General features: G+C 40.4%; 1 protein-coding gene across 1 annotated transcript; it reads right to left on the bottom strand.

Moving 5' to 3' along the window:
* Positions 1–6,877: 6,877 nt before the first annotated feature.
* On the bottom strand, positions 6,878–25,349 carry LOC131425045 (myomegalin-like). The gene is made up of 3 exons (XM_058586327.1): positions 25,134–25,349; positions 8,500–8,726; positions 6,878–7,098 (listed from the first exon to the last, which is right to left on the bottom strand). The coding sequence occupies exons 1-2, from the start codon at positions 25,330–25,332 to the stop codon at positions 8,590–8,592; spliced, it is 336 nt and encodes a 111-aa protein (XP_058442310.1). The 5' UTR covers positions 25,333–25,349; the 3' UTR covers positions 6,878–7,098; positions 8,500–8,589.
* Positions 25,350–26,067: the final 718 nt, after the last annotated feature.

Raw genomic sequence — 26,067 nt, 5'->3', positions numbered from 1 at the left:
TGGAAAATCATCACTAGTGCCTCTCTCACTTCAGCCTTGAGGAGATCTGAGAGACACAATGAATTATCTGTAAATTCTGAAGATCTTAGGTCAGCAGGTCAAGAGATACTATTATGTATTTTAAGTGCTATAATAAGTACCTGTCCTCTCTTTTCTTTTCTGTTCTTCTTTATGAACTTTCACTCTATTTTCCTCACAGGATTCTCCATGGATTTTATATAAAATATAGAAAATTGGAAGACAGAGGTAGTCACATAAGACTAAGGTTTTACCCTTTCTTTTTTTCCCCCTGATGCTGGGGATTGAACTCAGGATCTTATGTATGTGAGGTAAGCACTCTATGAACTGCACTATATCCCCAGCCACTTTCCTTTTATTTCTTTCAGAATGAGTTCTGTTTCTGCCACACGGATAGAAAGAATATACTTATAAAAAATAATATACTGGAAAATCTGCCTCAAGGATATTTTGCTGTCCTCTTTTAAAAAATTATTAATTCAAAAGCTATTTTTCTATAATCATAAAAGGGGAAATACAATAGCTTTCAAAGTTTTCTCCAAAAGTAGCTGGGGACTGTATCCACCAGTTCTCAGACTTATAAGAGGTAATTAGTTGTTGTCATCATAAAGTTACTACTTAGTAAGCTAAGTAAGCATAAATATTTGAGTTTTCCTGTAATTATTGATTATTTTCTCAAGGCTACCAGCCCTTGAAGCACAGAGATAAAGGAAGGAAATTTTCAGGCTGCTGCAATAACCTCAGGATTAGAGGTCCTTACCATTGGCTGCTTTATCTTTAGATTCAGTAATGGGTCTGAGGAGTTTCCAACTCAGAATTAGCAGAATTCAGCTAATTCTGCCAGCAAATTCCTCTGGATTTCAAAGCCAAAACCACTCATACAAATACTTAAAACTTTCGAGTGTAAAGCATAGTTGACCTCACAACTCCCCACAGGAGTGGCCATGTCTCTACACAGGGAGATTTATTGAAGGGTTTTTTTTTCGTCATTGCTGCTGGTAATGGTGGTGGTTTTCTTGATAATGATTACAGTTTTTGTCCTGTATTTATTTGTGTTCATTTTTAACTGTTTCTAGGAAATAATTGTAGACTAATATTTTAATTCTGGAAGGTGAAAGGACATAAAAGACATCTGCTGAAGGATTATTTTAAGATTTTTATTTCAAAATTTATGGAATGATTTTTAATTAAGGTTCTTAAATAAATTTATTGTTGTGAAGTCAATGACATACACATGCACATGTGTGTTAAACTGTGGTCTGTGGCCCACCTGTATCAGAATCATCAGTGTGTCAAATTGTGTCTGCAGCAGTATCACCTGGGATACTTACATAAAGAGGCAGATCCTAGATTAGAGTCCCACACCCACTAAAGTGCTTGATATTGCAGCTCAGGGAGTCGCTCCCACAATCCCCACAGCTGATTGTGAAACAGACTCCCCTTTTGAAATAAAAATCTTCAAAATTCTTTTTAACTTTTGATCTTCTTTATATTGAGGGTGGAGGCTGATGGACTGCCTGGCCCTGATGGCCACTGCAAGGGAGAACATGCACTGAGACAGGTTTCTGATTAACACAGCCTAGCTAAATACACACTTGCGTATTTCCTGCCCTTTCCCCCCACTGTGCCCTCTATTCTTATAAAAGCTTTCCATGTCTCTGAGTCACCAAAGATGGAGACTTGTGAAAGAAAATGTTCTCCATCTTGCTCAAAACCAAGATGGAAAGAAACCTAATTTTTCACTGCCACCCTGACTCCTGAGTTTTATTTATTTATAATATTTTTTAGTTGTAGTTAGACACAATACCTTTATTTTTATGTGGTGCTGAGGATTGAACCCAGCACCTCTCACATGCTAGGCGCACGCTCTATCCCTGAGCCACAACCCTAGCCCCATGACTCCTGAGTTTTAATGCTGCAGAACAAACAGCAAAATATGCCCTTCCCTTTGAGAACTGTAAAGACACATCAAGTTTAAGAATCACTCTGCCATACCTTAGAGACTATTGCAAAATGGCAAAGAGGTAAAATTGTAACTTAAACTGAGACTTCAGAATAAGCCAATAAATTTTGTCAAGAGTTTTATTTTCTATTCTTTCAAAATTTTATAGTTTTTTAAAAAAGAAATGTCCTTTTTTAAAAAAATATTTTTTAGTTGTTAATAGACCTTTATTTTATTTATTTATTTATATGTGGTGCTGAGAATCAAACCCAGTGCCTCACACATGCAAGGCAAGTGCTCTACCACTGAGCCACAATGCCAGTCTTATAATCTTTTTAAAATTTATTCTAATTAGTTATACATGACAGTATTGTACACAAATGGAGCAACAATTTCTCCTTCTGGCTGAACGTGGTGCAGAGTCACACCAGTAGTGTAGTCACACATGTATATAGGGTATTAAAGTCTCTCTCATTCCACCATCCTTCACACCTGCACAATCCTTCCCTTTCCTCCCCTCCCCTCTGCCCAATCCAAAGTTCCTCATCTCCCAACCCTGCTTTATGGATCAGCATCCGCTTATCAGAGAAAACATTCAGCCTTTGGTTTTTTGGGTTTGGCTTATTTTATTTTCTATTCTTAACACTTGTTCTAGGGACGGGTGTAGAAATGGGAAACAAAGCCGACAAAAGGAAACTATTTATACAAATTTTGCTTTTAAAAACAAAATAGCCATTGAAAGACCATTACTCTATTTCACCCTCCCTGTCCATGAGTGATGTTGGCCTTCAACGGATGGCTACAGCAACATAAATAAATCGCTGTCTTACATTTATACACACCTACTCACACCCTAGGAACACTCTAAAGACACAAAGGAGGCTTCAGTACAATTGGGGCCTGGCCCACACCACTAAGAAACAAGTAGAGGCTGCCATACTCAAGAGTTTGCATAGGCTTGGTGTGGACATCAGTCTCATATTCCCCTGAGGGATGTTAGGTTACAAAATGGCACAGCATACTTAATGGGGAGGAGGGGGGGCAGTAAAATTTGGAGAACATGTTAGTAAAGGAAGCAGATTGTGCTAGGGTATGAATGAGAGGGTCTCTTAGGGAGTCACCAATTTCCTTCCTCACATGGACTCAAAGTGGTCAGACCTGATGGTGCAGTGCAAAGTCCAGCCTGGCTTGGCCAAGAGGAGCTACCTGCTCAGGTGTAAATCCATGAAAGGTGGTCACTGAGTTTCACTGACACTGTCCAGAAGTGCCCTGCTGCTCACTAGGGTGCTTCTAGAACTGCCAAGGGGCTCTACATTGGGACCACATGACCCATGTGTAGGAGGCAACCATTTCCCCCAAGTTGATCTTCTGAGGAGAGCTGCTGAGGTGAGAATCATGCTGTGGCAGGTGCTGTGCCACTGAGGCTGCTCAGAAGCAGTGTCACAGGGTTTACCATGCAATCTTAGGTGCATTTTGCCTAGAGCTGGGCCTGGTGCTATTTGACTACTGGTATTCCATCACTGCCAGGAAGTCATTCTGCCTTTCTGCCTACCCTAGTAGGAGACATCTCTGATGACCTCTTTAGACCTGCACCAGCTTTGAAGGAATACAACTCAGATGCTCCTTAGCAGATAGGAAGTTGTTCAGATGTGGGGAGGGGGGGAGTAGGCCTCATGTTTTAGGGACCTGTGGTGGCTTTGCTGCTTGTGTGGCTCCTGGAAGGCAAGGGTTTCAATGCTGGAGCACACAGTAGGGCCTTTAAGGATTTCACCTGCAAGAAAATGAAAGAATCCTGTTCAGATGAAACTGTTAGACCCCATTTATGATGCCCAGAGCTGGAATAAGGGCAAAGCATGCAGGAAGGCAGGAATATGGTAGGAGGTGGTTAAGAGGATGAGCCAAGTGGATGCACTGGGTCTGGAGGAGATTCCAGGTTCCAGTTTAGAGGATAAGCCTCCCTGTGCACCCAAATCCCTGGTGCCCCAGCCATAGCTCTACTGCATGCCATATGGCCAGATCCTACTACTTTCCTTTTATTAAACAGTCCATGCTACAAGTTATGTGGTCTGAAGGGAAACAAAGGCCTTTGTCATCTTCCAGGAAAAGAAGGATGAAGCATGAAACATGCACATGTAGAAACAGCCTGTATTGAAGAGGACATATTGGGGAAAGTTCCCCTGTTAAGTGTGTGTCTCAGTTTTTTTTTAAGAAGAAGTCAAATTGGCAGGGACCTCAGAGATCATCTAAGTCTAGGTCCACCTTTAACAGATGAGGGACAGTAGCTCACAGAGACAAAGGGGCCAGCCAAAGGCATACAATCAGTTAATGACAAGCCTGGACTTAGAGACCAGACATCAGGAAGAAGAGAAGGTGGCCTGTACACTGCAGGGAGCCAGAAAGAACTGGAGGCTGCTGGGTTAACTTGGCAGGGATAGGAGGAGGCTGTACAGAGCCAATCCTGTAAGTATTGTGATAAGAGGCTCAGGAAAGAAAGCAATCCTCAGAGAAGAACCAAAGGGAATTAGAAAACAGGAGCTAGTTATTAAAACATGGCCCATCCTTGATCACACTATGGCTGTCAAGGCTCTCAGGGTACAATATAGGAGCATTCCTAGAAGGTTCAACTGCTCTGATGTTTACCATATAAGTTTAAAGGTTTAATTTCTGATTTTTTAAAAAATATTTTTATTAGATGATTTTTTAAAACTTATTTGTATGTGGTGCTAAGAACTGAACCTAGGGTGTCACACATCCTAGGCAGCACTCTACCACAGAGCCACAACCCCAGGCCCTAATTTCTGATTTTTAAAACAGTCAATTACACATTAAGTTTTTCTTCAAAGGATTTCTAGGGAATTATTAGCACAGCATTTAAGTAAATATAGAGGATATCTGGTATGTATATTTTAAAAACTTTTCCCTTAAAGATCAGTGTTTTTTATCAGTTTTTCTTTTTTTTTAATCAAGGATGTTTTTTAAATAAAATGAGGTGTCAAAATAAAATTACTGTTCTTAACCTAATTTTGTGCACTAAAGTCAATTTATAATGTTATGCCTTATTTGGTTTTTCATAAAGTAATTCAGGAAAGTCCAGAATGCACAAATGGCCTCAAGATCTCTTGATAGACAACTAACTCACTGATAAATTTTGAAATCAGTTTCTTCCCTCAAGGACCAACTGAACTGCATTTCTCCTGGCTCCTTGATTGACTGACATCAAGGAGAGAAAATTGGGCTAAAGAGGAGAGATGGTGACAAGGGGAGAGCAAGGGCAGGGGAGGAAGCTGAGGGGGCAGGAGGGTGAAGGGATGGAATCCTAGGAGGAGGCTATCCAGGAGGTAAGACCTGTCTAGTGGACCAGATATCTCCTGGAAGGTCAAAGGAGGTCAGGGTCACTTACAGATCTGATGACAGATGGTGATGTGTTTGAAGCAGGCTCTGTGTCTGTGTAAGGTGCAACTGTTTCCTTAGCTCCAAGTTAGTCCTTGCCTTCAAAACATTTTTCAGTGACCAGGACACTTCAAAACAGTGTCCTGGTCACTGAAAAAAGAAAAGAGCTCCACAAAGAAGGAATTACTAGCTGGGCCTTACTTGCTGGTATGCATTTTCAAAGGCATTTTCTTCTGACCCATCAATCATGGCCAGTTGCTGACCCCTCCCTCCCTCCCTCTGCACCCACAATAACTCATGGCTTAGGAGGTTTGGGCCCAGTAGATCAGACTCCCCCCTCCCAACATTCCAGTGCCTCTGTGGTCACTGTTCATCTGCAGCACAAGTGGGGCATCTGTAAGACCACCCCTTTCCTCTGCAGCTCCACAGCTCAGGGGCACCTACACTGGCTGACAATGAACTGCTCCATGTTCTCCTTCTGCTGGTTGGCAGTCCTCAGATGCTCAGCTGTGCTCTGAAGGGGCCTCTCCTGTTTGGATACTTGGGCTCGCAGATCCAGGAGCTCCCTTTCCATTGACTCATCCTGGGGAAGAAGTTACAGGCTCTCAGACAACAGTTTGGAAACCAAATGCATCCTGTGCTTTCTGGTTCCTACCAATCAGAAGGAGTACTTGATAATCTTCTCAATGCTTCCAGACTGAGTTCCCTCCATTATAGCTTCTCAATCCCTCAGTTCAGAACATTTGAGAGAGAGAGACCACAGGATAGGAATGTTGAGAACCTGAAAGCCCCCAATCAGACTAGCATAGGTCTACATTACTATGAACAAGGAGATCCTGACTCCAGACCCATAGCAACTCCCAACTGTGAACAAGACCTCCAACACGGTCCTTGCAGAAGTTTTTTCTCATCCTTTCCCCATCCATGCAGGTCTTGGAATTTCAGAGATACTATGTCTGGGACACAGGGCTGCACCAATCACAGTGTTCATGCTTCAAAATGTCTGTACGAACCTGAAGATGGTAAAGTACCTCCTTGGAATCTGCATAGTTTACATATTAGTAACATTAATGTGGAACTAAAAACTAGTGAGGGGATCCAGAGGCTGGCCCACCCAAAGCAGGACAATTTCTTAGGGGCTCTACCTTTTCCCCAGACTGGCACAGAGATAAAAGGTGTGTTGGGATTCTAGGAGCATGACTGACAGAAGCTGCAGGATCATAACGACATCCTTTGATCTTTTGAACAAGAAGCCCTGAGGAGTGGAGAATCTTCAAAGGCCCCTGAATTTCAGCTCAAACTTCAGAATTATTAGAAGTGGACTTTTATGGATTACCAGGGTGTCTATGTCTGTGTTTCTCCATTTTCTTTTCTTCTCTTTGAATTATTGTCTTAGAGGTTTGGGTGTGAGGATGAAGTAAGGTAATCAGAGCTTCAATGAAAGCAGCCACCATGGACCAGGGGTCTCCCTCCCGGATCCTGCACCAAGGTCCAGCACTTTCTAACAATCCATGTAGCTTATGACCCTCAGAAATCTCTGGAACTGAGAATACAGAATCTCCTGGGGCAGAAGAGCAGGGCTTATACCAGAAGACAACACTGGCCTCTTACCACTTTGCCAGGCATCCCAGGAAGCTTGGTAAAGCTGCTCTCCAGAACATGGTCAGGAGGGAGGCTGACTCCTCTAGGGTGTGCTGCAGGGCATGGGCGCTGCTTCTTAGCTCATGGAAACATTTGTTGGCTGCTGCCTGTGGAAAGGCGGGAGGTAGCCATGGACATCACTGAAGCTGAGACATCTCAGGGCTCAGGACATTATAGGCCTGCACAGGACTCAAGCTTCCTTTGCCAATGAGGCACAAAGCATGGGCTGCTTGAACCTGTAAAACCCTGGCTCATCCCTTTGAGGCCTCAGGACTGAAGTACTGCTCCCTTTATCTGGAATGCCTCCTCCACCTGGACACCCTTTATAAAGCTGTCAAAGCTCATTCCCATGTCATGTCCTCTACAGACATTTTACCTTCCTTGTATACAATAAAAGACCCCTCTGCACTAGTGAACTCAAGGCACAAGAGGTGACTTCTCACATTGGGCCTGTGGTCCCTCAGTTGGTTTATAAATAGGGGTCTGTGTCTTGCCCTGAAGTGGGGGTTCCCTGGATGCAAGGCTCTGTCTACACATCCATGGGTCTCTGGTGGCTCAGACAGCACAGCCACTGGCCCTTGTTATCTCTCAACAGAGAGGCACTCTGAGAAGCATTGCAGACTGCCTCCCTCCTATTGCTCCACGGGAAAAAAGAAATGTTGTGGCAGCCAGGTTCTTCCTTTTTCCACACACAAGGCCTTTATGGATGCAAATCCCTGTCCATCTGATTAATTTTAATCTGTTCATATGGGCCAGCATGACTGTAACAGATAATTGTTGAGAGCCACAGCTGAAGGGGCCCCAGCAAACTTCCAGCTGCCAGCAAACTTCCAGCTGCCAGCTGATGATTGGCTCACAGCGGCCCCAGCAACATCTAGCTGATTGGCTCCTCTGTGGTGATGCTCATTGGGCTGTTTCCCTGCCCTTTCAGACCACGGAGCTGCTCATTGGGGGACTTTTTTGGCTTCGCCCACATGACCCAGCCAATCGGCCTCAAGAGCAGGAGGATTGTGGGAGGGGGAGAGAAGCTTGTGTTGGAGAGAGAGGCTTGTGGGAAGCCGGTGGTGGCAGTTGAGGCTCTGAGGGTTTTTCATGAGAGGCTGTTTTGTTTGGCGTGTGTGGTTCTAAAAATAAAGTTAGTTTCTTTTGACAAGTGGCTCCTGATTGTGCCCAGCCAGACTGCGGCAGATAATAAACCATCAGAGGGTGCTGATTTCAACATCATATGGACATCAACACTTAACAAATGCTTTACTGAGGATGGTGGCAATGCTGCAGACTTCTCTGTGGCTCTAAGGGAGAATATCTGGTTGGCCTTCTGAACAACAGAGTAGAACTTAGAATGAAATCAGGAGATAGGGAAGCAAGGGCTTGGCTAGAATGAGTGGAAGATACTTTCTCTGTCATTGGGAGATGCAGGCCACAAAAATAAATAGCAGAGAAGAAAGTAGAATTAAGGACAAAGGGCACAAAGAAAGGATGAACCCAGGAGGTGCAGGTGTGACTACCTCTGAGCTCTGAGCTTCAAGGTCCAGGAAGTTGCATGTGGGCCTCAGGAGAGACTGGATCTTTTGAACCAGCTGTTTTCCCTCTCCAATCTACTCTCTGAGAGCAGTAAAGTCATCGATGCGGCCTATGATGTGGCAGCCATACTTGTTGGTGAAGAAGCCATGTGCAGTATCATCCTCTAGCTTGGGAGAATTCTTCATTCCTGAAAGATCATCCGAATTCAGCTCTGAAAAAGAAAACCACAATAATACAGGATCTGCTTTTATTCATGATAATATCCTCAGTTCCCCCAGGATCAAGAAAGGCAGCCTTCAAAAATGCAGGTGGGTCAAGTCCATAGAGACATTTTGATTTCTTTATTTTTATAATATTTCTTACATCATTACATAATGATAAACTTGCCAGAAGACAAATTTTGTCTTCATTGACAAGTGGCTATTCAGGACAAATAGCATAAACATGAAAAGTTTTCTGGATAGAAAAGGCACAGACAAGTAAATAAGAATGTGTACAGGGCAATGACCCAAAGAGAGCAATAGGACAACTGTGGCAAGAAGAAGAATGAGAAGAAAGGCAACCACAGAAGATTCAATGAACAGGACTGAAGGCTTTGTGGCACACAGAAAATTTTCTATTGTGTATATATAACACATTTTTAAAAAATCCATTCAGCTACTGAAGGGCATATCTAGGTTGGTTTCACAGTTTAGCTATTGTGAATTGTGCTGCTATAAACATTGATTTAGCTGTGTCCCTGTAGTATGTTGTTTTTAAGTCCTTTGGGTATAGACAGAGGAGAAAGATAGCTGGGTCAAATGGTGGTTTCATTCCCAGATTTCCAAGGAATCTCCATACTGCTTTCCATATTGGCTGTACCAATTTGCAGTCCCACCAGCAGTGTATGAGTGTAACTTTTCCCCCACATCCTTGCCAACACTTATTGTTGTTTGTTTTCACAATAGCTGCCATTATGACTGGAGTGAGATGAAATCTTAGAGTAGTTTGGATTTGCATTTCTCTAATTGCTAGTGATAATGAATATTTTTTCATGTATTTGTTGACTGACTGTACATCATCTTCTCAGAAGCATCTGTTCAGGTCCTTGGCCCATTTATTAAGTTGGTTATTTGTTTTTTTGGTGCTTAGCTTTTTGAGTTCTTTATATATCCTAGAGATTAGTGTTCTATCTGATGGGTGAGGGGTAAAAAACTTGCTCCCAAGATGTATGCTCTCTATTCACCTCACAGATTGTTTCTTTTACTGAGAAGAAGATTTTTAGTTTGAATCCATCCCATTTATTGATTCTTGGTTTTAATTCTTGTGCTGTGGGAGTCTTATTAAGGAAGTTGGGGTCTAATCCCACATGATGAAGATTAGGGCCTACTTTTTCTTCTATTAGATGCAGGGTCTCTGGTTTAATTCCTAGGTCCTTGATCCACTTTGAGTTTATTACTCAGACATAAAAGAGAATAAAATCATGGCATATGCAGGTAAATGGATGGATTTGGAGAAGATAATGCTAAGTGAAGTTAGCCAATCCAAAAAAAAAAAAAAAAACAAAAACAAATGGCAAATGTTTTCTCTGATATAAGGTGACTGACTCAAAGCGTGGTAAGGAGGAGGAGCATGGGAGGATTAGATGAACTCTAGATAGGGCAGAGGGGTGGGAGGGAAAGGGAGGGAGCAGGAGGTTAGCAATGATGGTGGAATGAGATGGACATCATTATCCAAAGTACATGTATGAAGACATGAATTGGTGTGAACATACTTTATATACAAACAGAGATATGAAAAATTGTGCTCTATATGTGTGATAAGAATTGTAATGCATTCTGCTGTTATGTATTTAAAAAATAAAATCAATTAAAAATTTTTCTAAATTCACATAACACACTTACAGAGGACCAACAGTTATTTGCATTAATAATTTTCCTCCATTGTGTCCAAGCCTTTTAGTTGTCATATTTATACCATTTATCCTGGTGACAATGACAGTATCTGAGCCAGGAGAAGAGAAAGAAGAGCTATGGAGGACCAGAGTTAGAAAATTCACTGCAATGTCCCAAACTACAGAGGAAATAACTGAATCTAGGGAGTAAAAACCACCTGTTTAGGATACTTCAAATACCCTGCACCCCAAATCATGCATAGTCTAGGCTTTTCCACATAAGAACTAAGGCACCAGAACTTCCCTCTCATATCATTAGCATACATATGCCACATGGAAAAGCAAAAGTCAACAGACTGATATGTTTCTACTATTTAGAACAAAAAATGTTTGATGGATGGGATTCCAAAGGAATGCATTTTAAAAACTTGTTAGGTCCAATTTCATAAACCAACTTTGAGTATAATGTTCTATGTGCTGTCTAGTACAATGCCTTGTAATGAAACTTAAATATGCACAAATCAAATACATATATAAAATACACACACATATGCATATATGTGATAAGTGTATATGTTAAAATATTGATCAAAGGCTGGGGTGCAGTTCAGTGGTAGAATACTTGCTTAGCACACAGAAGGACTTGGGTTCAATTCCCCTGTTATTACAAAAGTTGATCAAAATGTGAAGCAACACAAAAAAGGAGTTCCTGGTAAGAGGGGAGTGGGTCAGAGCCAGGTTCCAGTTCAGGCCTCTGGGGGCTGGGAACAAGAGGAAGAGCAGGGACTGAGTCATGGTGTTACACCTTAGCTGGTACATGGGAAAACAGTGATGGGGAAGTCTTGTTAGAAGGAAGTGAAGATGTGACTCAACACCATACCCACCATGGCAGCTCCAAATGGGGAAGGCAACAACCTAATATATGCCTAGCACTTCCTGTCAGCTGGGTACTGTGCTTAGCAGTTCACAGATGTTTCTTACTTAAAGGCCAAAATATAAAGTCCATGAAATTGTCTACTTTCACCTGACCATTGAGGTCGTTATCTGAGAAATGAGTATTCAGGGCAACCAGAGAAAATAAGTACTAACGTGACCCAAGAACATCTGGCATGAGAATATCAAGGCTCAGACTTAGAGAAACCTGAGCAGAAGTGATTGAGGATATGGCCATGCAGGCGATTGGAGAGGGTGAATTAATTGGTGCCCCAAAAGGCAAAATAGAAGACACAGAGTGGAATGATGTGTCAAGAGGTTGGGGAGTGGGGCCTCTGTTAACACTCAAATTATAACTAGGGAAGCAAGATAGAGAGTGGATATTGAAGAGAGCCAGAGAAATCTGGTAAACATGCTTATCTGAAGAGGCAGGCAAGAGACTGGGGCAGAAGTGGATGTCTACCATGTGGAAAAATTGTGCCTGTCACCCAACACTTTCCCACAGCCCTGGTTTCTTTAGGGACAGGAGCATTTTGCCACATACTGAAGTCCCTCTAGTGAAGGAAAGAAAGCCACTCTAGAGTGTGGAAGGTCTGTGATACTGAGACAGAGACTAGTGAAGTGGAAGGAAGACCAACTAAAAGGCCAAGTACCTGATGTGGTCTCTAAGCTCTGTAAACCAGCTTGTCTATTAATGTCTCAGTGCCCCCCTTTGCCAGTTGGATCATGTAAAATACAGTAAAACCTGTCCTACTATAAATGAAATTGGAAAAAAACAGGCTCCAGGACAATGTGTCTCTCATCTATAGCCAAACTTCCATAGAATTTTTGTTTTTGTTTTTTTAGATTTTTATAATGATTTTCTTACATGTATTTCTTTTTAAAATTAGAGCTTTATAGTCATACATAGTAGTGGGTTCATTTGGACAAAATCATACATGCACGCAATTTGATTTCAGTTCATGATTCGCCCCTTTCCCTTCCTCTTTTACTCCGTGTCCTCCCTAAAGTCTCTCAATCACCTTCATCTACTCTACTAGACTTCCTTTTGCTCATCTATTAATTTATATTTGATTGTTTCTTTCTACCTATGCATAAAGGTGGAGTCCCCTGTGGTATCTTTAAACGTGCACATGACAACTTTTTAAGAATTCATTCTGGGGCTGGGGTTGTGTCTCAGTGGTAGAACACTTGTTTGGCATGCATGAGTCTCTGGGTTCGATCATCAGCACCAGGTAAAAATAAATAAAAATAAAGATATTGTGTCCATCTACAACTAAAAAAAAGATTTAAAAAGAATTCGTTCTGCATTGCCTCCCCTTACCCATCCCTGCACTCTGCCTCTTGATCTTCTCCATTGCTGCTCTTTCCTTTATCTGTGTGATATTCTATCCTGCCCTCCCCATTTCCTTTGTTTACTCTAGTTTCTGCATGAGAGTAACATTCAAGCTTTGAGTTTTTGTGCTTGGATTTTTCATGTAGCATGACATTCTCATTTCTATCCATTTACCTGCAAATGCCATAATTTCATTCTCTTTTATGGCTTTGTAGAACCCCAGTGTGCGTGTGTGCATGTGCCTGTGCACATGTGTGTACACATGCACACATGTCATATGAGATATATATATATATATATATATATATATATATATATATATATATATATATATATATCAGAATTTTAAAATTTATTTATCTATTGAGGGGAATCTGGGTTGATTCCATAATTTAGCTATTGTGAATTATGCTGCTATAAACTTTGAGGCAGCTGTCACTGTAATATGCTGATTTTAGATGTTTTGGAAAAATACCAAGGAGTGGGCAGATGCTCATAGGATGCTTACATCCCTAGTTTTTTGATGAATCTCCATAGTGTCTTCTGGAGTTGCACTAGTCTGCAGTCCCACTAACAATGTACAAGTGCACCTTTTCCCCCACCACCTTCCCCACATTTTGTTTTGTGTGTATTCTTGATCATTGCCATGGTGGAGTGAGATGAAATTTTAGCGTTGTTTTCATTTGTGTTTCTCTGATTGCTAGTGAGGTTGAAGCTTTTCTCAAAGATTTGGCAATTTGTGTTTCTTTTGTTAAAAAAAATTGTGTTTCTTGTTTTTAATTGCCCATTGATTGATTGGGTTACTTGGGATATTTTTGTTTCAAGTGTTTTGAGTTATTAACATATTCTGGGTATTAATCCCTGATCAGATGAGTTCTGGCCAAGACTTTTTCACATTCTGTAGGCTCTCTCTTCACTCTCTTATTTCTTTCCTTTGCTGGGAAGAAGTTTTGTAGTTTGATGGCGTTCCACTTATTTACTCATAGTTTCAGTTTATGTACTTTTGAGTGTCCTGTTAAGGAAGCTGGTGCCAGCAATTTTATGATAGAAGGTTGGCTCTATGTTTTCTTCTAGCAGTTATAAGGTTTCTAGTCTAATTCCTAAGTCTTTGATCCATTTTGACTTGAGTTTTGTGCAGGGTGAGAAATAGGGTTTTAGTGTTATTTTTTAATTTTTTTTAAAAAAATTTTTAGTTGTGGATGAACACAATACCTTTACTTTTTTACTTTTATATGGTACTGAGGATCAAACCCAGTGCCTCACATGTGCGAGGCAAGCACCCTGCCGCTGAGCCACAATCCCAGCCCTTAGTGTTATTTTTCTACATAGTTATCCAGTTGTCCCAGCACCATTTATTAAAAAGGCTCTTTTCTCCAACGTATATTTTTGGCACCTTTGTTAAGTATCAGAGGACTCTAAGTATGTGGATTTGTCTCTGTCTTCTATTCTGTCCTATTGGTCTATGGGTCTATACCTGTGGTGCCAATATCATGCTATTTTTGTTACTACAGCTCTGCAACACTACTAGTATTCTGTGTTTAATAATGGTACCAATAAGAAAAAACAAACTGAAACAAAAACTAGTTCAGGAATTGGATAGTAGGAGTCAACTGTGTGGCTAATATATTAACATTCCCAATTGAAGTGGTGGGAATTACAAAGTGAGTGTGTGTGTGTGTGTGTGTGTGTGTGTGTGTTGTGTGTAGCTATTTTTCTTTAATACCTTTATTTATTTCTTTATTTTTATGTAGTGCTGAGGAACAAATCCAGTGCCTCACACATGCTAGGCAAGCACTCCACCACTGAGCTACACAACCCCAGTCCTAGAAATACAGTATTTTTAATGAAAATTCTTTTAAAATATTATTATTTTTACATGACAGTAGAGTAAATTTTAACATATTATACAAACACAGAATAAGTATAATTTGTTGAAAATAGGATCTCCCCCATTATTGATGAGGGGGGATCCTATACATGATAAGGAGCTACATTGATCGTGTAATTATAGATAAAGATAGGAAAGATGTCTCCTATTCATTCTATTGTATTTCCTATTACCATGCTCCCTCCTTCTCTTCATTCCCCTTTGTCTAGTCCAATGAACCTCTAATCTTCCACTCCCTTGTTGTGAGTTAGTATCCATATTCTGCCTTTGGTTTTTTGGGATTGCCTTATTTCACTTAGCATGATAATCTCTAGTTCCATCCATTTACTGGCAAATGATATAATTCCATTCTTCTTTACGGCTTAGTAGTATTCCATTATATATGTATACCACCTTCTTTGTCCATTCATCTGATGTAGGGCACCAGATGAATGGATAAAGGTTGGTTCCTTAGCTTGAATATTGTGAACTGTGCTGCTATTAAATATTGAAATGGCTGTGTCACTGTAGTATGCTGATTTTAAGTCCTCTGTGTATAAAGTGAGGAGTGGGAAAATGGGGTCAAATGGTGGTTCCATTCCAAGTTTTGTGAGGAATATCAATACCGCTTTCCAGAGTGGTTGCGCCAATCTGTAGTTCTACTAGCCATGTATTAAGTGAACCTCTTTTCCCACAGTCTTTACTGTTGCTTTTATTTTTAATATTTACCATTCTGAGTGGGGTGAGATGGATTTAGTGTAGTTTTGATTTACGTTTCTCTTATTGTTAGAGATTTTAAACAGTGCAGCATGTGGATCAACCAAGTTCAGGCAGCTTTTCTGATCTTAGAGGGTTTTTTTTGTACTAAATCTGTGTTTCTCTGTGTTCTCCCTCCCTTTGTGGGGAATCTTTGCTGCTTTTGGTACCCATGTGGCAGGTGGGTTGGCTTCTATGTATTCTTTTTCTTTGTTTTATACTCAAATTTCTGATCCCCTAATCCAACTGAATGTCCAATATTATATTTTTTGAAATTCCTTTTCATCAACCTCAGTAAGTGGATATTTCCTGCTGCTGTGCTCATGAGACAAGGCTCAACATGGAATGTAGCTTTCCACTATCTCACCATCTTCTGCTCTTGTAATACAGCTTTTTATCCAGGATGATTGCTCATCAATTTTGACACTTTTCAGGTTGATGCCATCCCATTTGTGGATGTTTGATTTTATTTCTTGCACTTTAGGAGTGTACTTAAGGAATTCAGCTCCTGAGCTTTGATGTTAGAGTGTTTGGCCTACGTTCTCTTTTAGTAGATGCAGGGTTTCTGGTCTACTTCTAAGGTCTTTGATTTGCTTTGAGTTTAGTTTTAAGAGATAGGGGTTGAATTTCATTTGACTATCTATGGATTTCCAGTTTTTCCAGCACCATTTGTTGAAGAGGTTATACTCAGCACACTACAGTGATGTAGTCATATCAATGTTTTTAGCAGCACAGTTCACAATAGCTAAGCTGTGGAGTCAACCTAAGTTTTACACACACACACACACACACACACACACACACACACACACATATATATATATATATATGTGTGTGTGTGTGTATGTATATATCACTGAGGCATAAATGAGAATAACTTTATGACATTTGCCAGTAAATGGATGGATCTAGAGACTACCATGCTAAGTGAAATAAGTCAATCCACCAAAACACAAAGATCAAATGTTTTATCTGATATTTGGAAGCTAATCTACACTAAGGGGGAGGGAAGAGGAGAAGAATTAGACAAAGGGGAATGACAAAGAGGAGCTATAAGGAAAGGAAATGAATGGTAAGAAAAGGAATGAATCTGACACAACTTTCCTATGTACATATAGGGATACAGCAGACAGAATCTCACCACTGTGTACATGTATAGGCCTGGGGTAATAATTAGAATAAGATATAGTCTATGCTTGTATAATGATATCAAAATGGGCTTTAATCTCATGTATAACTAAAAAGACCCAATAAAATAAAAACAATAAAAACAATCGACTTTTCATTTGCATGTCCAAGGTAATAATCCAGGTTTGAGTTAGACTTGTTTCCAAAAAAACCTCAAGAGAAGGATCCATGTGCTAGTAACTTAGGAAGGCCACATTCCCAGCTGAAAGAGGCAATAATGTCAAGGAAGTCAGGTACAGAAGGCAAAACAGTCTAAAAGTATGGAATTTAAGAGAAGGTGGCATGTGTCTGAAAGATGCTCTTCACAGGGTTAAGACCCTAATCTGACTGGGGTTCCCTGTGGCAGTTATAGGGAGTATCAGGAGAGCAGGTGTGAGAACAGAGCAGAGTTCAGAATGTAAACAGGAAATGTAGATGGAAGGGCAGGTCAGGGCTACAAGGCCATGGGAAATACAGATAAGACCAAACAGAGGCTCCATCTGCTGTTGGAGACAAGCACAGGTGAAGAGAAATCACTGAAGAAGTAGGAGCTACAATCCTATATAGAGTTAAAAGGAGTCAATTGCATCCCAGAGCCACCATACCTGAAGCCTGAAGGCCAGAGAATCTGCATGCTATTTTCCACTTGCTAAACAGAATTTTTCTTGTAATTATTTTCTGTTTGCAGACACCTGTGGCTTCATTGAGGACATGCTCTTGAAAACCATCTATGTTGTCAGATGATCCTTTTTTAAAAAATTTTTATTGTTGGTTGTTCAAAACATTACATAGTTCTTGATATATCATATTTCACACTTTGATTCAAGTGGGTTATGAACTCCCATTTTTACCCCGTATACAGATTGCAGAATCACATCAGTTACACATCCATTGATTTACATATTGCCATATTAGTGTCTGTTGTATTCTGCTGCCTTTCCTATCCTCTACTATCCCCTTCCCCTCCCCTCCCCTCCACTCTTCTCTCTCTACCCCTCTACTGTCATTCATTTCTCCCCCTTGTATTATTTTTCCCTTTCCCCTCACTTCCTCTTGTATGTACTTTTGTATAACCATGAGGGTATCCTTCCATTTCCATGCAATTTCCCTTCTCTCTCCCTTTCCATCCCACCTCTCATCCCTGTTTAATGTTAATCTTCTTCTCATGCTCTTCGTCCCTACTCTATTCTTATTTACTCTCCTTATATCAAAGAAGACATTTGGCATTTGTTTTTTAGGGATTGGCTAGCTTCACTTAGCATAATCTGCTCTAATGCCATCCATTTCCCTGCAAATTCTATGATTTTGTCATTTTTTAATGCAGAGTAATACTCCATTGTGTATAAATGCCACATTTTTTTTATCCATTCGTCTATTGAAGGGCATCTAGGTTGGTTCCACAGTCTTGCTATTGTGAATTGAGCTGCTATGAACATCGATGTAGCAGTGTCCCTGTAGCATGCTCTTTTCAGGTCTTTAGGGAATAGACCGAGAAGGGGAATAGCTGGGTCAAATGGTGGTTCCATTCCCAGCATTCCAAGAAATCTCCATACTGCTTTCCAAATTGGCTGCACCAATTTGCAGTCCCACCAGCAATGTACAAGTGTACCCCTTTCCCCACATCCTCGCCAGCACTTGTTGTTGTTTGACTTCATAATGGCTGCCAAACTTACTGAAGTGAGATGGTATCTTAGGGTGGTTTTGATTTGCATTTCTCTGACTGCTAGAGATGGTGAGCATTTTTCCATGTACTTGTTGATTGATTGTATGTCCTCCTCTGAGAAGTGTCTGTTCAGGTCCTTGGCCCATTTGTTGATTAGGTTATTTGTTATCTTATTGTCTAATTTTTTGAGTTCTTTGTATACTCTGGATATTAGGGCTCTATCTGAAGTGTGAGGAGTAAAGATTTGTTCCCAGGATGTAGGCTCCCTATTTACCTCTCTTATTGTTTCTTTTGCTGAGAAAAAACTTTTTAGTTTGAGTAAGTCCCATTTGTTGATTCTAGTTATTAACTCTTGTGCTATGGGTGTCCTATTGAGGAATTTGGAGCCCGACCCCACCGTATGTAGATCGTAGCCAACATTTTCTTCTATCAGACGGCGTGTCTCTGATTTGATATCAAGCTCCTTGATCCATTTTGAATTCACTTTTGTGCATGGTGAGAGAAAGGGATTCAGTTTCATTTTGTTGCATATGGATTTCCAGTTTTCCCAGCACCATTTGTTGAAGATGCTATCCTTCCTCCATTGCATGCTTTTAGCCCCTTTATCAAATATAAGATAGTTGTAGTTTTGTGGATTGGTTTCTGTGTCCTCTATTCTGTACCATTGGTCCACCCGCCTGTTTTGGTACCAGTACCATGCTGTTTTTGTTACTATTGCTCTGTAGTATAGTTTGAAGTCTGGTATGGCTATACCGCCTGATTCACACATCATGCTTATCTTGTTTTTGCTATTCTGGGTCTTTTATTTTTCCATATGAATTTCATGATTGCTTTCTTTATTTCTACAAGAAATGCCATTGGGATTTTGATTGGCATTGCATTAAACCTATAGAGAACTTTTGGTAATATCGCCATTTTGATGATGTTAGTTCTGCCTATCCATGAACAGGGTATATTTTTCCATCTTCTAAGATCTTCTTCTATTTCTCTCTTTAGGGTTCTGTAGTTTTCATTGTATAAGTCTTTCACCTCTTTTGTTAGGTTGATTCCCAAGTATTTTATTTTTTTTGAAGATATTGTGAATGGAGTGGTTGTCCTCATTTCCATTTCAGAGGATTTGTCGCTGATATACAGGAATGCCTTTGATTTATGCGTGTTGATTTTATATCCTGCCACTTTGCTGAATTCATTTATTAGCTCTAATAGTTTCTTTGTAGACCCTTTTGGGTCTGCTAGGTATAGAATCATGTCATCTGCAAATAGTGATAATTTAAGTTCTTCTTTTCCTATTTTGATGCCTTTAATTTCTTTCGTCTGTCTAATTGCTCTGGCCAGTGTTTCGAGAACTATGTTGAACCAAAATGGAGAGAGAGGGCATCCCGGTCTTGTTCCAGATTTTAGAGGGAATGCCTTCAATTTTTCTCCATTCAGAATGATGCTAGCCTGAGGCTTAGCATAGATTGCTTTTACAATATTGAGGTATGTTCCTGTTATCCCTAGTTTTTCTAGAGTTTTGAACATAAAGGGATGCTGTACTTTGTCGAATGCTTTTTCCGCATCTATCGAGATGATCATATGGTTCTTATTTTTAAGTCTATTGATGTGGTGAATAACATTTATTGATTTCCGTATATTGAACCAGCCTTGCATCCCAGGGATGAATCCTACTTGATCATGGTGCACAATTTTTTTGATATGTTTTTGTATCTGATTCGCCAGAATTTTATTGAGGATTTTTGCATCTAGGTTCATTAGAGATATTGGTCTGTAGTTTTCTTTCTTTGAAGTGTCTTTGTCTGGTTTAGGAGTCAGGGTGATGTTGGCCTCGTAGAATGAATTTGGAAGTTCTCCCTCTTTTTCTATTTCCTGAAGTAGCTTGAAAAGTATTGGTGTTAGTTCCTCTTTAAAGGTTTTGTAAAACTCTGCTGTATACCCATCCGGTCCTGGGCTTTTCTTAGTTGGTAGTCTTTTGATGGTTTCTTCTATTTCCTCAATTGATATTGGTCTGTTTAGGTTGTCTATATCCTCCTGACTCAATCTGGGCAGATCATATGACTTAAGAAATTTATCTATGCCTTCACTATCTTCTATTTTATTGGAGTATAAGGATTCACAATAATTTCTGATTATCTTCTGTATTTCTGAAGTGTCTGTTGTGATATTGCCTTTTTCATCCTGTATGCTAGTAATTTGAGTTCTCTGTCTTCTTCTCTTCACTAGCATGGCTAAGGGTCTGTCGATTTTGTTTATTTTTTCAAAGAACCAACTTTTAGTTTTGTCAATTTTTTCAATTGTTTCTTTTGTTTCGATTTCATTAATTTCAGCTCTGATTTTCATTATTTCTTGCCTTCTACTTCTTTTGCTGTTGTTTTGCTCTTCTTTTTCTAGGATTTTGAGATGAAGTATGAGATCATTTATTTGTTGGTTTTTTCTTTTTTTAAGGAATGAACTCCAAGCAATGAATTTTCCTCTTAGAACTGCTTTCAATGTGTCCCATAGATTCCGATATGTTGTGTCTGTGTTTTCATTTATCTCTAAGAATTTTTTAATTTCCTCCTTGATGTCTTCTATAACCCATTGATCATTCAGTAACCTATTGTCATTCTCCAAGTGATGCATGATTTTTCCTTCCTTCTTTTATCGTTGATTTTCAGTTTCATTCCATTATGATCAGATAAGATGCATGGTATTATCTCTACTCCTTTATATTGTCTAAGAGTTGCCCTGTGACATAATATATGATCTATTTTTGAGAAGGATCCATGTGCTGCTGAGAAAAAAGTGTAACTGCTTGATGTTGGGTGGTATATTCTATATATGTCAATTAAGTCTAGGTTATTAATTGTGTTATTGAGTTCTATAGTTTCCTTATTCAACTTTTGTTTGGAAGATCTGTCCAGTGGCGAGAGAGGTGTGTTGAAGTCTCCCATGATTATTGTATGGTGGTCTATTAGACTCTTGAACTTGAGAAGAGTTTGTTTGATGAACATAGCTGCACCATTGTTTGGGGCATATATATTTATGATTGTTATGTCTTGTTGGTGTATGGTTCCCTTGAGCAGTATGTAGTGTCCCTCTTTATCCCTTTTGATTAACTTTGGCTTGAAATCTATTTTATTTGATATGAGTATGGACACTCCTGCTTGTTTCCGAAGTCCATATGAGTGATATGATTTTTCCCAACCTTTCACCTTCAGCCTATGTATGTCTTTTCCTATCAAATGCGTCTCCTGTAGGCAGCATATTGTTGGGTCTTGTTTTGTGATCCATTCTACTAGCCTGTGTCTCTTAATTGGTGAGTTTAAGCCATTAACATTTAGGGTTATTATTGAGATATGGGTTGTTCTTCCAGCCATATTTGTTTATTTATGTTACTAAACATGGTTTGTTTTCCTCTTTGATTATTTTCCCCCCTTTACTGTCCTACCTCCCACTGTTGGTTTTCATTGTTATTTTCCATTTCCTCTTCCTGTAATGTTTTGCCAAGGATGTTTTGAAGAGATGGTTTTCTAGCTTCAAATTCTTTTAACTTTTGTTTATCGTGGAAGGTTTTAATTTCATCTTCCATCCTGAAGCTTAATTTCGCGGATACACAATTCTTGGTTGGAACCCATTTTCTTTCAGTGTTTGAAATATGTTATTCCAGGATCTTCTAGCTTTCAGAGTCTGTTGAAAGATCAGCTGTTATCCTGATTGGCTTACCCCTAAATGTAATCTGCTTCCTTTCTCTTGTAGCTTTTAAAGTTCTCTCCTTATTCTGTATGTTGGGCATCTTCATTATAATGTGTCTAGGTGCGGATCTCTTATGATTTTGCACATTTGGCATCCTGTAGGCTTCTAGGATTTGGGATTCTGTCTCATTCTTCAAGTCTGGGAAGTTTTCTCGTATTATTTCATTGAATAGATTGCTCATTCCTTTGGTTTGGAGCTCTATACATTCCTGTATCCCAATGACTCTTAAGTTTGGTCTCTTTATGTTATCCCATATTTCTTGGATGTTCTGCTCATGGTTTCTTAACAGTCTTGCTGAGCTGTCTATGTTCTTTTCAAGTTGAAATACTTTGTCTTCATTGTCTGATGTTCTATCTTCTAAGTGTTCTACTCTGCTGGTAGTATTCTCAATTGAGTTTTTAAGTTGGTTTATTGCTTCCTGCATTTCTAGGATTTCTGTTTGTTTGTTTTTTATAACCTCTATCTCCCTGTATAGTTGATCTTTTGCTTCCTGGATTTGTTTGTGTAATTCATTGTCGAAGTGATCTTTCATTGTCTGATTTTGCTGTCTAATGTCTTCCTTGAGACTCCAGATCATCTGAAGCATGTATATCCTGAATTCTTTATCTGACATTCCATCTGCTGCAGCTATTACCTCTTCTAAAGTTGAGTTGACCTGCATTGCTTGTGGTCCTTTCTTTCCTTGTCTTTTCATACTGCTTGCGTTTCTTTCTGCTTGGTGAAACTGTTGTGTTTTTGAAATTTTCCCCCTATATATTTATATTGCTCTTGTATAGTTGAAAATTCTCCCTTGCAGGGTCGGGCGGCTGCTGTGCTCCTCCTCCAATTGGGGTGATCTGTCTACCATGCTGATGGGCCACTGGGCCTGTTCTGCTGGTCAGTCGCAGGTCTGCCTACCTTGCAGGCACGGGCAGCGGCTCTGCTCTGCCCTTACTCCAATTGGTGTGACGTGTCTACCACGCCGGTGGGTCGCTGGGCTTGTTCCAAGAGCGGGAGGCATCTCTGCTCTGCTCCTACTCCAATTTGGGTTACGTGACTGCCATGCCGGCGGGCTGCTGGGCCTGTTCCGGGCACGGGCGGCAGCTCTGCTCTGCCCCTCTGGCTTGATGACAAAGTGAGAGAGACTCGGGTGTTTGTGACTCACTTTCTTTACCAGGAGACCAACTGTTTCTGTCACTGCTGGAATCACTGAAGTTCTCTCCTCCGCCGCTTTCTGATGACATCAGATCTCTGCCATGTTGGTATCCCATGCGAATGGCAGCATTTCGTTCCCTTTGCCGGGTGACCAAAGCAACAGGTGAGTCCTGACCGGCCCTCACAAGCCCCGTCTCAATCCTGTTGCCACTGCCTATGAAGGCTCAGTTGGTATTTACCTCCACAGTATTCAGCAGGACCCTGACCGAGAAACAGTTTCCGCAGGTTCTTTAGCCCTGGGCCAGAGCAGTTCCGGGAGCCAGAATTCGGCCACTCTGGGCTCGGTGTATGTTTTGATAGGAGCAGGCTCCAAGAAGCAGTTTCTGCGGGTTCTTTAGCACTGAGCCTGAGTAATTTGTCTGCAAGACGCAGGCGAATGGCAGCCTGAAATTACCTGTTCTATGGCTGAATGAGCCGCGATCAGTCGAAAACAGGGATGGTGACATCAGCTCTCCAAGTTGGTGGCCGCTGGCTTCCTCTGTGTCAGATGATCCTTTAAGAGCATCACCCTCTATCTTGACATGACATTTCATTGAAATAAAAGCATCTAAATTCAGCTCTGACAATAAAACCACAGACAACAGGATCGTTTATCATCTATGATCTTATTGTGACATACTCTTCCACCAAGAGGGTCACCAAATCAAGAAAGAAGCTTTGGACAAGGAAGTCCGTGAGTTGATATACAGCTTATAGTGACTCTGATATTTTCTTTCCCTTTCTTTTCCTTTTATGCTTCTTCCACATTCAATAATGGTAAATTTTCCAGGAGGAAAAGGTGTTCAAAATGCTAAAAAATGTATAAGTAATAGGATTGGTAAAGTCTTATAGATGTACAAGCCCAAACTAGGAAATCACACTGGAGGTAAGTTGTGCTTTTAGGAAGGAAGAGGTAACAGAAATCAAGCAAATCAATGTAGAAACAACCACATAATTAAAGAAAGGAAAACTCCTCCTAAGGAATAAACATTTTCATAATAATAATATATTCCATATATACCCATTATATACAACATAACCACCATATATAAACAATGTGTAATATACACATGGGGGGATCTCTATATTTATCTGATGGACTACTGCTCTATTGGGCTCTTGACTCTACCTGTGCATGGGAAACTTGCATCTATAATATATACAGGCTCACATGTCCACTCAAAGGCCATTGGGCCTTCTCTGTGGAAGCTGAAAGGAGAAGAAGATTCAGTACCAATTCCAGTTCTCCCTTTGCTAATCACTCCTGGAAAGCCCATTTCTTATGTGCAGGCCTATTGACCCATCTAGTGGCCAAGGTACAGTGACAGAGATCATGTGTCCAATGCACATGTGATCATTTGTACATGTGCTTAGTTATTCTTGGATGAGCGGTGCCCAGACAAGAGTCCCTAAAATAAAGTTATCCAATTGAAAAACAGGGCTTTGAAGTAACAATGAGTTCATGTTTATTATCCCAATATGATTCACCTTAGTTACTTTTTCTGGAGAGAACATTCTACAGAGATACCAGGGCATGGGAGAAAATAAAGGATTTGTTAATCTTCATCCACAGGCAGAAAAGATCATGGAAAGAAATGGTGGACATATTTTTTAAAATTTTTTTTGGGGTACCAGGGATTGAAATCAGGGACACTCAACCACTTAGCCACATCCCCATCCCTATTCTGTATTTCATTTAGAGACAGGGTCTCAATGAGTTGCTTAGTGTCTCCCTGTTGCTGAGGCTGGCTTTGAACTTGTAATCTTTCTGTCTCAGCTTCCTGAGCCTTTGGGATTATAGGCCTGAGCTACCATGCTTGGCACAGTGGACATTCATTAAGGGTAGAATCAGTCTGTGAAGTGCTCATGATGCTCTCCCTTGTAACTGCAACCTACATGCAAATATATGGCTGGCACAGTAAAGGCCACAATGAAAGAAATCTGACCAGACCATAGGAAAAGAGCAAATCTTAGACCCACCTGACCTCTGTACCTACTCTGAAACAAAATGGGTCTCCGCCTCTGCATGCATGTGTCTCAGCCTAGACAGTGGAGTTGAGTGCAGAGAATTTGCACTTTACCAGAAAGATAAATTGAATTCATTTAAGTAGTACTCACTGGCTCCATCCACAGCAGAGCTGACTTTAGGCTCATCTGATGGGACGACAGAGCTTCTGAAAAGTTCTTGTGTGTCAGGTGAATCCGGATGACCAGAGGGTACAAAATATTTTTCGTCCAGCAGGAGATCATCCTCTTTCTCCTCATGTAGTTCACTGTTGAGACTGCTGAGAATGTACTGGCCAGATAACAAGCTCATGAGGAAGGAGGCTTGACTCCACCTATAAGGTACAGAAGGAGCACATAATAAGAAACATAGCAGTGGATGAACCTTGTGCATGACTGATATTGACACACATAGTTGGCGAGCGAATACACCCTGCTACATTATAGAGGGCCAGAGAACTTGTGCCTTCTAGAATTTTTTCTATCCATTTTTTGACTTAATACTCATTTTTCTATCCATTTTCTTGAAATAATACTCATTTCTGCTTTTCTTGCTATGGCATACCTGTCCATGATCTCAGACCATTAGTGTACAAAGACAGTATACCTCTAATCCTGATTTTACAACTTACAAAGTTAACAACTGATTTCCTTAAAAGCAAGAAATGCCCAAAACTGACTGCGCAGTTCTTCTTAGTCACACTCACTGCACCAGCACCAGGAGGACAAAAGATAACCTTGCTAAAGGGCTCCATCACACTGGCCTGAGTCAACATCACCACTGCCAACAGCAGTCTTTCTTTACATTTGGTCATGAAATATGTCTACTTTGACCTCATGATCTATCCTTTCAGATCATCCTTAACCCCTTAGTTTACCCTTTTTACTACCCTCAGATCATTTGTTGTTACCTGGAATTCAGTGAATCTTGATCTCTATGATCCTGATTTTCATGGTTTTCTGCAAACAATTAAAAAACATCCAGTCGTCATTAAATAGTGCTATTCCACCCATTTCAACTAGAGCCCATGTGGGTTCTCCAGTCACC

This window comes from Marmota monax, unplaced genomic scaffold (genome assembly GCF_021218885.2).
Source record: "Marmota monax isolate L192 unplaced genomic scaffold, Marmota_monax_Labrador192_F-V1.1 WCK01_AAM20220418_F8-fsc00181, whole genome shotgun sequence".
NCBI classification, from domain to species: domain Eukaryota; kingdom Metazoa; phylum Chordata; class Mammalia; order Rodentia; family Sciuridae; genus Marmota; species Marmota monax.
This window is presented reverse-complemented; position numbering and strand designations above follow the sequence as displayed.

Bases quoted from the DNA above. Each gene is read 5' to 3' on its own strand.
- LOC131425045 (XM_058586327.1), bottom strand. From the start codon at position 25,332: ATGAGCTTGTTATCTGGCCAGTACATTCTCAGCAGTCTCAACAGTGAA. The intron at 8,727-25,133 runs GTGAGTACTACT...TTTCTTTTTCAG, and splicing joins CTCTGCTGTGGATGGAGCCA to AGCTGAATTCGGATGATCTT.